Here is a 15281-nt window from a genome sequence, read left to right on the forward strand (position 1 = left end):
CTGGGTCACTGAGGTCATCCGTAGTATTTTGTCCCCTAGGGGTGAGGAACCCCAAAAGGGAATAGGGAAGAGGTCTAACAGACCACCCTATAGAAAGAGAGCACGTAGCTCAGAAGCCCTCTTGAGGAGGGTACAGGTGGAATTGGTCCACCTTAAAGAAGGTTCGATGGAATGGTCTGGGTACGAATTGCAAGTGAGCACGGGTGAATGGCATGAATGTGGTGAGAATGGTGGAGGCAGGGGGTGTGGGGGGAGGGGACGAAGGGGAGCCCTTGAAGAAGCATGGAGATCATGGTCAGGCGCCAAAAGATGACCCTCAAATTTATGACCCTGAATGCCCGAGGCCTGAACAAACCAGAGAAACGGTCTTCCCTGTTACTAGAGAGCCACAAACTGGGAGTAGAGGTAATATTTCTGCAGGAAACCCATTTTAAAAACTCTGGACACCCCAAATTAACTAATAGGAGGTACCCCAAGGCTATATATAGTAGCGCTGAAGATGTGAAAAAAAGGGGAGTAGCTATAATAATGGCGAGAGGATTTCACCTAGAAGAGGAAGAAGTTTATAGAGACTCGGAGGGTAGATTCCTACTGATAAAAGGAAAATATGAGACATGTAGACTGACTTTGGGTACATTCTATGCCCCTAACAGTAAACAGCTGGATTTCCTGGAGACTTTTTTGAGAGTGGTGGACGAGTTCTCGGAAGGGAGTCTAATAATTGGGGGAGACCTGAATTTCACTTTGGAACCGGTAATAGATTCATCTTCAGGTAAATCCTTCCTCACATACAAAGGGATTAAAAGAGGGAGGAAATCCTTGCAAGACAGGCAACTTTGTGACATATGGCGTCTCCAGCACCCTGCAATAAAAGATTACACATATTTCTCCCCACCCCACAATATGCATTCACGTATTGATTATATGTTTATTTCCCAAAATTTGCTCTCATATCGCCCGGAAACCTCCATCGGCTGCGCCACCTTGTCAGATCATTCCCCTGTTTTTCTAAAAATAGACCTAGTAAAAAGACAGCATGGGTATACACAATGGAGACTAAATCCCTACTTATTGCAGAAAGAGGAAATCAGAGACAGAGTCTCAAAGGGCATAGATATGTACTTTGAGACGAATAGATCTGAAGAAGTCTCCCCTATGATACTATGGGAGGCGCATAAGAGTGTAATCAGAGGCAAGCTAATTCAAGAGGGAAGCCGTTTAAAACGGGAGAATGAGAAGCGTAGAAAAGAACTCATGGCGAATATAGAGAGGCTGGAAAGACAGCATAAAGGGAATAGGACAGAGGATATACTTAGAGAATTAACAGCAGAAAGAGAAAAATATAAAGCCTTAATGTATACACGAGCCAGATATGCCCTCCAGAGATGCCAAAAAACGTTCTATGAGCATGGTAATAAAGGAGGAAGATTATTGGCCAGGGCACTCAAACAGCAGCAACAGGCCAACTATGTACCCTTCATTGTCGATCGAAATTCCAGGAAACATCATAGGAATGAATCAATAGCTAGAGTTTTTAAAGAATTCTATGAGGAACTGTACGGGATAGGGAGAGGAGAAACTGAGGAAAGTAGAGCTAAAAGACGAGGAGAGATACTGGAATACATGCGGGAATCCGGGATGCCTACGCTAAATGAGGATGATATACGAAAATTGGAACAACCTATTACATTAGAAGAGGTAGAGAAGGCCATAGCCCATTGTAAATTAGGTAAGGCCCCAGGCCCGGATGGATTTGGCGCAGAGTACTATAAATGCTATAAAAATGCTCTGGCGCCATATCTGGTGGAGGCAGTGAATTCTTTGGCGGAGAGAGGGGACAAACAAACGGATTTCGGCAGGGACTCCTTGCAATCTGTGGTCTCGGTCATACAGAAAAAGGGCAAGGACCCAGCACAGTGCACTAGTTATAGACCCATTGCATTGCTGAACGTAGATCTAAAGATATTTGCTCATATTCTGGCAGCGCGACTAGCACCCAGGCTACCAGCTCTGATCCATCCAGATCAGGCTGGGTTCGTCCTGAGAAGAGAGACTAGAGATAACGTTATGAGAGCAGTGATGCTTATGCAAGCAGCTGAAGTGTCTGGGTCCCCTGTCTTGTGCCTATCGACAGATGCCGAGAAGGCATTTGACAGGGTGGACTGGGAATTTATAGAGGTTACCCTCAGGCATGTGGGATTGGGAGAAAACATGCTGTGCAGAGTCTTGGCACTATACACCTCCCCCTCGGCAAGAATTAGGGTTAATGGGGTACCCTCAGAACCTATACAGATCTTTAATGGAACTCGGCAGGGATGTCCCCTCTCTCCGCTGATATTCGCGCTAACATTAGAACCCTTTCTGAGAAAGGTCAGAGCAAACTCAGATATAAAGGGCATGGAAGTGGGCGGAGATATGCACAAGGTCGCCGCTTATGCAGACGACCTTTTATTTTTTCTTACAGGAATAAGAGTGTCCCTGCCATGTTTGATGGCTGAGTTTAAACGATACGGACATTTATCTAAGTTTAAGATCAACTGGCCTAAATGCCAAGCTATGGGGGTAGCCATGGAACAAGAAGAGGTGGAACATCTAAGAGGAAATTTCCCATTCAGTTGGATGACCTCCACGTTAAAATATTTAGGAATAAATATCTCCCCGAATATTCAGAAACTATACCATAGCAATTATAAAGTAGTAGCACAAGAAATAAAAAAGGACTTAAATTACTGGAATAGACCAGAATTCTCATGGTTAGGACGAATCAACATCATAAAAATGAATGTCATGCCGAGATTGCTGCATGTGTTCCAGTCTCTCCCGATAAGAGTACCTAAAGCCTTTTTTGATACATTGAGGAAAGATTTTCTGAGATTCATTTGGCACTCTAGGCCACCACGCATCAATTATAGGCTTATGACACAGCCTAAAGAGAATGGGGGAATGGCGGTCCCTAACCCACAAATATATCATGCAGCAGCAGCCCTAAAGAGGATAATAGATTGGCACAGAAATAGAGAAGATAAAATATGGGTGAGATTGGAGCAAAATTTCATACAGACACCCTTAACAGGGATCCCATGGTTAAAGAGGAAAACCTCAATTGCACATCCCGCAGGATGTTTCCTTAGATGCTCTCTGGAATTACTATCCCTATACTCCCGTAGAACTCAATTAATTAATCGGCCCTCGCCTCTCCTTCCGATATTAGACAATCCCGATTTTAGCCCGGGGCGTAATAAGAAGGCATTCATGCAGTGGGGAGACCCCGAACAAATTAGAGCTTTTAAACTAGTTAAGGAAGGAGACTGGGTATCTATTTCAGAGCTCAAGGAAATATTACAGAAACCTAGACTGGAAGAATGGTCTTTGATTCAAATCAGATCATTCTTAAGGTCCCAAGGTACAAAAGTGGAATTCTCTAGAGATTTGAGGCCCTTTGAAAAAATGTGTGTGGGAGTGGGACAAAATAGAGGCTCCATCTCAGAAATTTATAATCTCTTGAACACGGAATCTGATCTGACAGGGAAATGGAGAGAGAAGTGGCAAAGAGACCTACAAAAAGAATATACAGATACCGAATGGAAGAGGATATTATATTTCGCCCATAAAAGCTCGATGTCCATAAGAATCCAGGAGTCAGGAGTCAAGATGATAAGTAGGTGGTATCATACGCCAGATAGGTTAAATAAGATCTTTAGAGAAGCGGAGGCAGGGTGTTGGAGATGCCGGACAAAAAGGGGAACTTTATTTCATATATTCTGGGAGTGCCAGGAAATCCAGCCGTTTTGGGCAGAGGTTAAAAAATATCTAGGAAAAATAACTGGGTTAGCTCCTCCAGAGGACCCGGACTTTTATCTCCTGCATGTAAACCCCTTTAGTATCAAAAAATACAGGAATTCAATAGCGAGATATCTAATAAACGCAGCAAGAATACTTATAGCTAGACACTGGAAATCAGTGGATACCCCATCAGTAGGGGAATGGTTGAGGGAGGTGACACATATCTCTCAGATGGAGAAATTGGTTCAGGAAAATAGGGTAGGAGAACAATTAACAGAAAAGAGTTGGGAAAAATGGAATTTATTTGTGGACACGGAGGAATATGCATCTCTGATGAGCAGGGAGTGAGAGAAAGAAAAGAGGGGCATTCATTAGGGGAAAAGAGAGAAAAGAGAAAAGTTAAGAGGAAAGCACTCTGGCTCTCCGTGGCTCCGGGGGCTCCCCCCCCCCCTCCCGGTTAAATTTTTAGATGACTGAATGAATGGCAGAGTTGTGGGTGGAAATGAAGGACTATCAGACCATGGGTGGATGGTAGAAAGTATGATTGAACATATAGTGATGGGAATGGAGGTGAATTAACAGTATAATATGGTGATATAAGGTTTACACCTGCTTGTTAATATGATGTCCACTAGGAGTATCCATTTTAAGCAGAAATGGCCCCCTTGAAAAGGGACCAGAACGATGTAACTGGTGGATACCAGGATATGTGATATGTATTGATATGTATTATTGATGGTTTTTGTAAAAAATTTTTGGTATAAATAAAGATTCTAAAAAAAAAAAAAAAAAAAAAGTGACTCACCTGGGGCTTCTTTCATCCCCCAGAAGTCTCGGTGGCCCCCTGCGCAGCCACCCAGTTGACAGCTGTTCCCTCCGTAAAGGACGGAGACCCGGCTTCTTCTGCCAATGTGCACATGTACTGCTTGCCTGCGCAGAACAGTCCCAGCCATGGGAGCATGAGTGGCACATGTGCAGAAGAAGCTGACCTGGCCAGGTTGCAATGCAAAAGGAACAGCTGACGACTGGGTGACTGCGCAAGAACACAGAGACGTGTAAGGGCTGGAAAAAAGCCCCAGTTGAGTAAAGGTTTTACTATTTTAGGTCACCTTGTGTATCCTTTAACTGGTTCCGGACCGATGCAGTACGAATCTATGTCCAGCAGATGGTGCTGCGGCCTTGACTGGACGTAGATTCAACGTCACACTGAATCGCACGTCCCCACCGATTTTGCCGCAATTATCTCGCTCCGCTGTGAACTCTGTAAGCAGGTCAGGGGCTGCTTTTATGGGCTTCTGACCGCGTGATCACGGAGAGCCAATCACATTAGCCTCCATTGATAAGACAGCGTCAGGAGCCAATGAAAGCAGCTCCTGACCAGCTGTCAGCACTCTGCCGTCAGAGACGGTAGAAAGAGGAGCCAGGGGCGATGCGATGAGACAGCATCAAGACCGGCGGGTATGTGCTGTGATTCACCGTGCCAACAGTCTCTGGTCGTTAAGGGGGCATAGACTGCTGGTACGAAAGTAGTTGAAGTCAACCAGAGGAGAAAATAAAAACTGAGATACAATTGTATTTGACTCTGCTCAATTACTTTTTTAATCGATCCCTGGCACTTAGAAACTGTTGTCTGCCAGACAAGGTTTATGGCTGCAATTCCTCATAAGTGAGGATTAGCTATAGTTCCACTATGTCCTGAATGGACAGAAACTTGCTTACATACCTGAATGTTAACGCTTTCCAGAGAAGGAAGAAAGTAATGAACACAGCCTAGTTCTTTGTATGCTTGCCATCGTACATACACATGTCTATCTCATTACTCATTATGTCACCTCAGGTGCACGGTAAGCTACATACAGACAGGTCATTTCTGTTGCAGAATTGCTCATGATTATTTCAGGTAGCGGTCAGCTGTCTGTCCAAGCATCTTCTGGCGTTAGCTCTGCAATCCACCACATGTGAAAGAATCTAACTGTTACCACCATTTTTTTCAACATTAGGAAGTCCACATCACTTCAACTGACAGCTGGCAAACAAGCTGCGTTTCCACCATTCACCTTTCAGACCACCAGGTTGCTTTCCTTGGACAAACCAGTGATCATACAGAAGCAGCCAATTCTTGCTGCTGGCGTCTTGGAATTTATCATTAGCTGATGTCTTAATAGAAATCCCTTGCTAAAGGCACAACACTAGGGCTATCACCCAAACACAAAAGAACCCAACACATTACAAACCTTCACAGAAGGTAGAGGAAGCACATCAACATTCTCTGACAATGTACTGTACCTGTATTCCCTTTCTTGCAGTATTTCAACAGGATCTAGACCCTGTGGTTTCTGGATAGGGCTGATACGGTTCTGTTTCTGTTGGAGCTGCACAATAGGTGCTGGCTGTCCAGGAGTAGGTTGGGGAACTGATGGACCTGGCAGAGCAACTGTCGGAGGAGCTGCAGGTGGTGCTGGTGACGGTCTTCCACTTGGGGGTGGTACAGCAAGTTTCTGAGGAGTAGCTGTTACATTAAGCTCTGAAGTTTGTCCTATGAACAAAAAAACAAGTAGTACTTGTAGGACTACTGAAACATACATCAGATAGGAATTAAGGGATAGCTTTGGTTTCTTTAGACCCAAGTATACATAGATTAGGAGGCACCCAAAAGTGCTGAAAAAATAAACAGGAGCAAAAGCACTGAACTGTACTTCCTAGGTAAATAACCAGGAGATGAAGGATTTTATTAAGTACCAAGCTACGTGCATCACAGGTAGCCCTACTTCCTTAGGTATAGTGCAACTGAATATACAGAGCATCTGAGAGTCACACGCTCATTGCATATTAGAATCATTTTACTTTATTTGGTCAACAAAGATTTATAGGAACCTAATGCTGGATACACACGGTGCGTTCGCACACTCGATTTTCCCGTCGATTCGTTTATTTCCAACATGTCCGATTTGGATTTCAATGGATCGTTAGGTCGATTTGCATGCAAAGTATGGCGAATCGACCTAACGATCCATCGAAATTCAAATCGGACATGTTGGAAATAAACGAATCGACGGGAATCGACGGGAAAATCGAGTGCGCGAACGCACCGTGTGTATCCAGCATTAAATAGTTTTGAATAGATTAGTTGCATCATCCTTGAAGTTTCATTGAGCTATGCCATCAGAAATGCAGATGGAAGGGGTATATGACACATCCTGTCCCAAATGCTTGGACACAGGACTACACTTCTCTTGACCTATGGTGGTGACTGTTAGCTGTTAACACCCAACTCACCATGCTGAGTCAACATGACTGTTGACAAACTTTCAGTTCTGCTGATATTTGGTTGACAACAGGAGTAGAATCAGAGTAATCCACTACCATTGTCATGCCACTGGATGAAGGAGAGATTATTTCAGCAACTTCTGCAGGGAGTTAAACCAATAATCAAAGGTACAACAAGATCTCAATTTAACTTTACTCATATGGATACAGCAAGCTTTTTTTCTCATTTTGTCCATAGTTCCTTATGAAAAAAGAAAATCTTACAGTAAATTCAATCCTTTTAAATGTCTTATAAAAGCTTTACTCTTTAACACTTCTAAACATACTAACAGAGGACAACATCCAAGCCTTACCTTCTGGCCAAGGCTTTGGCGCCATGCCTGCGGCATGCCCCGGTATTACTGGAGTAGGTCCAGTCCCAGCAGGTGGGACTCCCATCGGATGCATTCCCATACCTACCAAAATGAAAACCAAATCAAAAGCTGTATAATTCCAGATTACCCTACTCCTACCACAGAAAGATAAGCAAAGTGAATAAAAACACCAACATGAAAAAAAAAAAAAAAAAAAACACAGGAAACTGCGGACTATAAATACAGTTGGTGATGACCACGCAAGAATCGAAAAATAGCTCAGTTTAATAAAGGCTTTATGATTGTTTTTGTAAATGTGACTTAGTTCCAAAAACGATTTTAAAAAGCACCTGGACTCAAAAAATAAAAAAATATACAGTAATCGGCGTACAGACATTCTGCTCAGTCTGTTTCAAAGCTGCATATATTTGCATAAAATTTGCATGACCTTGGAACTATTAGCATCTCATTGAATTGGATATCCATAGTTAGAAGGTGAAAGGAGGGAGGAGGCAATGCAGAGAGAGCTGACTACTACTGTAAAAAGTGAAAATTGAGCACTACTGATCAATAATGTATGTGCACAAATCTTGCTTCAGTGCTGCGTTATTTGGTTCTTGATCATTTCAGTAAAAGGTGAAGGTTCCATGCGTTTAGCAACTTACCTGGCGGTCTATAATTAGCCGGGGGCTGTTGCGGCGGTGGCTGCTGTGGTGCTTGTGGAGGCTGTTGTGGCGTTTGTGGTTGCTGGATTGCAGGTAGCGTCCTCTTTCCTTGCACAGCTAGTTGCAGGTTTTCAGACAATGGCTGCCCTCTGGCCAACATCTTGTAAGCTAGTATCTGCGCACGAAGCTGATGAAGCTGCACTTGACTAAATGCTGAAGGTACTCGATTGGGCTGGCTGATAACCTGCTGTTCAGTTTGCATCATGTGCCCAGGCTGTGCTGGCGGTATCTGAGGAGGTGTTGGGCCTCCACCTGACATTGGACTAGACACATGTTCTGGAGCTCCCAAGGGAGAAGGATGAGGGGACATGTACCCTGAAAAACATGTATGTATTAATACACTGCATAACTGTGAACACCATCTGTTTCCCTGGTAATAGTATCAATTTTACACTTGTATACACTTAAAAAGAGTTTTGCAAGTTAAATGAAACCTTGCCTTGGTATAAAAAACATTCTCAACATGATTAAACATCAAGGTAATGTCTTACAGCAGTCTGGACAGAAATGGGTCATGGTTTTCCCAAGTTAGAATTAGCTCTTCAAACAAAATTTCACACAAGCCAGATTTTGCTAACCCCGTCACATGTTATACATGATAACCTGTGGTTACAGAACTGCAAGCTCCCTTTAGTTGCTTGCTTTAGTAGTTGCTTGCTCTGTGGAGGTCATGCTCATTCCATGACTTCATGGTCAATGACCCAGAAAAAGCTTTGTCAGTGAAATCAGAAGCCCACATTTCCATATGTATTCTGAAAACGATTTACCAAATTGTGTAGTTTTGTTATAAGTATTACAGCTAGGAAGCTAGCGACCTCTAAAACAACCTCTCTCAATACCAGAATCTCAGGGAACCCCTTAGTGGGTGGAGTGCGGATTTATTTTACAGTAGGCATGGTCTCTAAAAGTGTGGTTTCAGGCCCTATTCCATGTTAGTCCTTTGCACTCTGTGCTAATTTCATGTCCTTAATTATAGTGCTCTCTACTATAGTTGTTCATATTGTATAGCTTCTTATAATTTCCATGGAAAACAAAAGTTTGCTTTCTTAAAACCGAAAGAATGTGATAATTCAGGTTGGAGTGAGCTTGAGATGTCTCCCAGTGCAACACTGCTGAATATATGCAAATTAACCATTGTTGCCCTTAGAAGCTAAACACACCTCCAGATCCGCTGGAATGCAATGATGTGTCAGCTTGTTAATTTGTACACAGCCATGATAATCCAACATGCATACAGACTGGGATAATTTCCACAAATGCTGTTCTTATTACAGTGCTCCCGTAAAACAGTCCTCCTAATTATGGTATTACACTTTGGACATGACTTTTTCTGTGGAGCATTATCTAATATACTATATTCACTATGCATATTATTTAAAAAAGGAAATTATTTCACACTATATCCCCTTTAATTCATCACAAAACATGATGGAAATTGCCATACATCTCACATGACCATTGTGCCAGGGAATCTGGAATGTAGGCATGGTAAGTCAATGGGTGAAGAAGACACTCAGGAGCCAAGGTACATACACACAATATTTTTTTAATGAGTGGCTGGCTCACATAATCCATATCCATCTTTCTCAGTTTGTGACCGTCAAGGATACTCCTTTTGTTATCCCACTTAGGGCTTGATTCACTATGCGGTGCTAACCTACTTAGCACGTCTAAAGTCTTTAGGCACGCTAACAAGGGTGCTAAGTAGGTTAGCACCGGTTTTCTCAATCAGATCGCACGCTAAGTCCCATGGGCTTTAATGGGCACTTCGCGCGGAGCGCCCTGCGCTCTGTGCAGTGCGCGCGTAAAGTTTTGCGCGCATAAAGCTCATTTAGACGTGCTAAGGGGGTTTTCACAGGCGTGCTAACAGTTAGCACCGCTTTGTGAATCAAGCCCTTAGTATTTGAATTGTATTGTAAAAGAAAAACTGAGAAATCTTTTAGAAATTGTAGGCATTTTCTTATGTGAGCAGCTGACATAAGAGTGCTATGAAATCATTACAGTGCATTTCTAGAATTGCAGTACCATGCATCCATATAAAAAAAAATAACTGGGAACAATGGAGCTCATTTACCAAAAGTTCTGGAAGATGAATTGTCTGTGTCGCCACACAGCACAGATTTCATGTTCTATTTCTAAAGCAGGTTTGAAAGTGAAAGGCATAATCACACTAGCCTCTACTGGCAAATATGCTGTGAACAGAAGGTGGGAATGAGGTAATGTGTGCACGCTGTAGAAGGAGTGATGTAATATGCTATGATGGATGTGCGCTATGGGCAAGAAATGACACACCAATTTTTAACACAACATCGGCAAGATGGTTAAACATGATTTCAAAGAAAAGCAACCTGTTCAATTTGCAATATCTTAGGGATGGTCTAAAATGATTCACCAAGTCCTAGGATAGTTTAGAACGTTTTTCAGCTGTCGATAATGATCAAGGGGAACCCATAATGCATTCATTTTTATTGACTGAAAAAGACTAACTGGTGGCCTAACCAAGATTTTAAAAGTAAAGAAAAAAAAACGCATCAACATATATTTCTATCTGTAAAAGAAAAAACAAAACCCCTGACGGAAGTAGCAAAGCCCAATCGGGTCCGCTATACTGTGCAAGAATGTTATCTTTATGTAAGTATAAAAATGAAAGGCACTGAAGTGATGGTGATGGTTTCCCTTTGTGATTATGAGCTGGGAAGAGGGAGAATTTGGTTTTAGGCTCCAAGAGCTATCCTACACAAAGGAAGAACATGCACACTCCCATGCATGCAATGTCCCCAAAAGGCAATTGAGCCCAGGGTCTTGTGTTGCAGAATAAGGATGCTAATCGCTTAGTTACAGTGCAGCACTGAAAAAGTAAATTGTTCAGGTAAGTTTAAAGCTATGAAAGCTGAGATTTGTTTCTGTCACATCAAAATGTAAGGTGTTATGCAAGCGTGAGAGGCCTGTTTTTTTATTTTGCTTACATAATCAGTACAGATGCACGTTATTTTTATCTGGTTAGGTGGTAGCAACGTGCAGGATAAACAGTGCTGAGCATTCACAAAAGTGTGAATAGAAGAAGAGACAATGCTAGAGCTACAAAAAAAAATTATTTTTCATTTTAAATAGAGAGATGGGACAAGTAAAATATGTATGTATTCATTTATTTACTGAATATCACAGATGACGCACATCTTGATAGACTAGATAAAGCCATTCACATATGTCCCCAGAAGGACTCATATGCTAATGTCCTGCCATTTCAGAGAGTCAACCCAACATCAGTGGCTTAGAAATAGGGGATGCAGAGGTTGCATCCGCACTGGAGCCCTGGGGCTAGAGTGCCTCAAACGCAGTATTAGCTCTCTATTGGTCCTGTGCTGGTAATGATCACTTCTATGGATGCTTTGAATAGTAATGATCATTCACAAATTGTTCCACTCCTGCTGCTGCTGGGGGGGAGAGACTCACTGTAAAACGTGCACTGGGGCCCAAAGCTTCATAGCTACACCACTGCCAGTCAGTGTGTTCTTAAGTTGCGAAAAGAAATTTAGACAGCCCAAAGGAAACCCACAGAAACAAGGAGCTAGTTTGCAAACTGTAGGAAAATAGATTGGTGTTCAGAACATTTATTCCACTACATCTGAATACACAGCATTTCCCCACGTGAGGCAGACAGGAAAACACTGCTTATTTAGACAACAGGCTTGCTGTCCGAACTGCATGCCAGTGTGATTCAGACGGCATGCTGCACTGGAGGGCAGCGGAACCACAGAAGCTCCAGATGGATTGCTAGTGGCTGGGAGAAGCCCCAGATAAGTGGTTTTAATCTTTAAACTTTCAGCTCAGATGTCCTTTAATGAAAGACCGCTCCCCAATCAAGTATGGAAGATGTCAAGCGATGTGATGTGAAACAGCAGCAGAATACTAAAAATGAATCTCAACCCATTGTAAACAGATGTGATCGTTATGCTGTAGGATGTGACGGCCTGGAAACAGAAGTGTCTGCAAAGTCTATGGCACTTCCCTGTACAATTGTTTAAAGATCTAACAAGCTTTGTACACACCGCTGATGAAATATTTGCTACCAACTTGTTCTATTAGGTTGGTCATTCAAAATGCCTTAGCACCGTTGAGTATCAGTCAGTTAAAGATTTTGAAACTATATCCGATGAGTCATTTATCGGTTGCTTCCAACAATATTCATTTGCTGTGTGTACATAGCTTTATCCACTGCACAATCCAGTTCTACTGACTTCAATTTTCATGCAATGGTTCCCAAGTTGGAAGTGATTAACATGCACAGACAGCAATATTAACACACACACACACACACACACACACACACACACACACACACACACACACACACACACACACACACACACACACACACACACACACACTTTTATCTTCAACCCTTTCCCTCTGTACTTATAAAGGAAATCTCTTGAATGAAGACGCAAACAAATTATAAACTTTTTTTCTCTGTACTTTGTGACAATTAAGAGAGGTAATATTTCTAGCATTAGGGGCTCTCTCACACTATGTACATTCTGGCATATTTCTGTGCACAAATGCATATACTGCATTGCATATGGTTTTCATGGGAAAGTTAAGTTGTCAGATGTGCGTACACATTTATGGGTTGCGTTTTTACAAGCACAATAATTTGCACTTGTCAGGAAAATGCATGCATTTAGAAGTTATTGATAGCAACCAGGAACACAGCAGCACACCAAAAAAGCACCAACAAGTTGTAAAACTCATGAACTGAGGCAAACACAAAGTGCTTTCTCACACTGCAGTGTGTGAGAAACCACATTTGTACTTATGTTTTCTGTCATGCACAAATGAGTTTTTCAAATTTGCATAATGTTTATTTTTTTGGACAAAAAGTCATACTGGTTAGATTGTTTCAAAAGAGGACTACATACACAACATCGGGCAAGTGTAAACGGGACCAAAGGAAAGCTGAGATCTTTCTGCATGTCCGATTGTCTGCTGCAGTAAAATGTAGGGCATACTTAGGGGTGCGTACTGACATGTGCAGATGTAATATAGAGGGGTACAATGAAGTGAAGATGTGCATACGCTTTAGTCGCTCTGCTGATACTCTTCACAATGCATCACAAACTCTCACTCCTCCTTTACATGCTAAACATTAAGCTACAGCTCATTCTTTTCCTATTGTACCTGTGCCCTAATGAACACAATTTTGCTCATCTTATCATGAACAAAGGGAGCTGTTGCAATGTAATGGCATTTTTGTGAAGAAAGCAGGAGATATGTTAACATGGAGTCATGCTCAATTGTAGAACACAAGCTCATGAAATGGCTGCCTTTACAAAATAAAAAATTAAAAAAAAAAAAAAAAATATGCAGGGTTCATACACTTCCAATTCAAGTTAAAGGCGTACTGTAATGCAAAACTACCAGCCCCCCCACAGACATCCTGTCAAAACAATCCCCCAGTCCCCCACCACGGTTTGCTTCCAGTATTTGCGACTAATGTCGCAAGCCACTGCGCCTGCATGGGACTGGCTACACGCGGTCTTGCTCAGCTGACGTCTTTGGGAGCTTCCTGCGCTCAAGTCACAAATACTGGAAACAAGCCATGGCGCGGGGGAATGGGTATTCGTTTTGTCTTGTCGCGGGCACAGGACCTCTGCAGTGGGGGGGGGGGGGGGGCTGGGCGGCAGAAGCCCAAGGTAAGGTAAACTATTTTTGCATTACAGTAGCCATTTAAGGTGATTTAATGATATACACTGCATTTCCTACCTAGTATGGTCTAGAAAGGGTCACTTACCGTATTTTTCGGACCATAAGACGCAGTTTTTATTTCCCAGAGGGGGGGAAATGTGTGTGCGTCTTATGGTCCAAATATGCTGCAATAAGCCTTGCGCTTTTAAATAATTAATAATTTCCTTTCGTCATGTGCTGCAGGGCCACGAGACGGAGTAGCAGACAGACGTGATTGGTGTCTTTGAGTCTTTATTTCCCACCTTATTGGCTGCGGTGTCCCATTAATGACCCGCCCGCGTAGGTAACGCAGCAACTCATAGTGCAGTCTGAGCGCTGCTCTCTGATTGGTCCTGGTGGCGGAGGTGTGCCAGTGACTCCCTTCGGATTGGCCCAGATGGCGGCGGGGTTTGCCGCAATTGGTGCGCACGTAGCACAGTGAACAACGTTCACGGAAGCTGCAGCCGCATTCTAAACATTCCTCTCTGATCGTTCCTGGGTTCCGCCTCCTCCCCGTCTGACTAGGAAGACGCCGGTCAGACGGGGAGGAGGCGGAACCCAGGAACGATCAGAGAGGAATGTTTACAATGCGGCTGCAGCTTCCGGGATCGTTCACTTTGCTACGTGCGCACCAATTGCGGGAACCCCGCCGCCATCTGGGATAATCCGAAGGGAGTCACTGGCACACCTCCGCCACCAGGACCATTCAGAGAGCAGCGCTCAGACTGCACTAGGAGTTGCTGCGTTACCTACGCGGGCGGGCCATTGAAGGGACACCGCAGACAATCACAAGTCATCAAGCCAATCAGGTGTGAAATAAAGACCCCGGATAGACCAATCATGTCTGTCTGCTGTTCCATCTCGCGGTCCGGACCACGGTATTCACCATTTCCATTTCAAAAACATAAACTGTGTTTGCCACAACTGAGTGATTGCATCCAGGCGCACCTGCCCCTTCATGTACATACACTTTTACAGCTTCATGTGGAAGCCATGCTGCAGCTCTATTCAGGCTGCATATTTGGGCATGGGTATTTGATTAGTATCATGTGCTGTGAGAGGAGTGTGTGCTTAAAAAACAAACCTGAACTCAGAACTTCCTCTCTACTCTAAAAGATAACCAAAAGCATAATAACCTTTAAAGAAAAACATTTCTTTGTTACAGCCGATACAAATCCTACCATATATCTTCCTTGTTTCTACTTCCTGCTTTAATTAAACAGACATAGGGTTCACATCCTGTGCTTTCAAATGAGCTTATCTGCCATGGCAGTCAGGTGACACAGGTTGATCCTTGTATTCACTTGGCATTTGTGTGCTCGTATCCCTCACTTTTGCATGCTGTTTGCCGCCTCGGGGGAGGGGGTGGGGGGGGGGGTGAAGCTCCACAAGACGCCCCTGCACCATGGGCGCACCAGGTTTAGTATAA

The 15281-nt window shown here is 43.2% G+C and overlaps 1 protein-coding gene across 5 annotated transcripts in view; it reads right to left on the reverse strand.

The window, feature by feature from the left end:
- Nucleotides 1–15281, reverse strand: part of SMARCA2 (SWI/SNF related, matrix associated, actin dependent regulator of chromatin, subfamily a, member 2) — a 283693-nt gene that overhangs the window by 178129 nt on the left and 90283 nt on the right. For all 5 annotated transcript variants that reach the window (XM_068235810.1, XM_068235819.1, XM_068235838.1 and 2 more), the window contains exons 4-6: nt 8069–8443; nt 7404–7505; nt 6070–6319 (exon numbers count right to left, since the gene is read on the reverse strand). In XM_068235810.1, the coding sequence (XP_068091911.1) occupies nt 6070–6319; nt 7404–7505; nt 8069–8443 (727 nt within the window). The remainder of the gene's footprint in view (nt 1–6069; nt 6320–7403; nt 7506–8068; nt 8444–15281) is intronic.

Source organism: Hyperolius riggenbachi, chromosome 1, assembly GCF_040937935.1.
Source record: "Hyperolius riggenbachi isolate aHypRig1 chromosome 1, aHypRig1.pri, whole genome shotgun sequence".
Lineage (NCBI taxonomy): Eukaryota > Metazoa > Chordata > Amphibia > Anura > Hyperoliidae > Hyperolius > Hyperolius riggenbachi.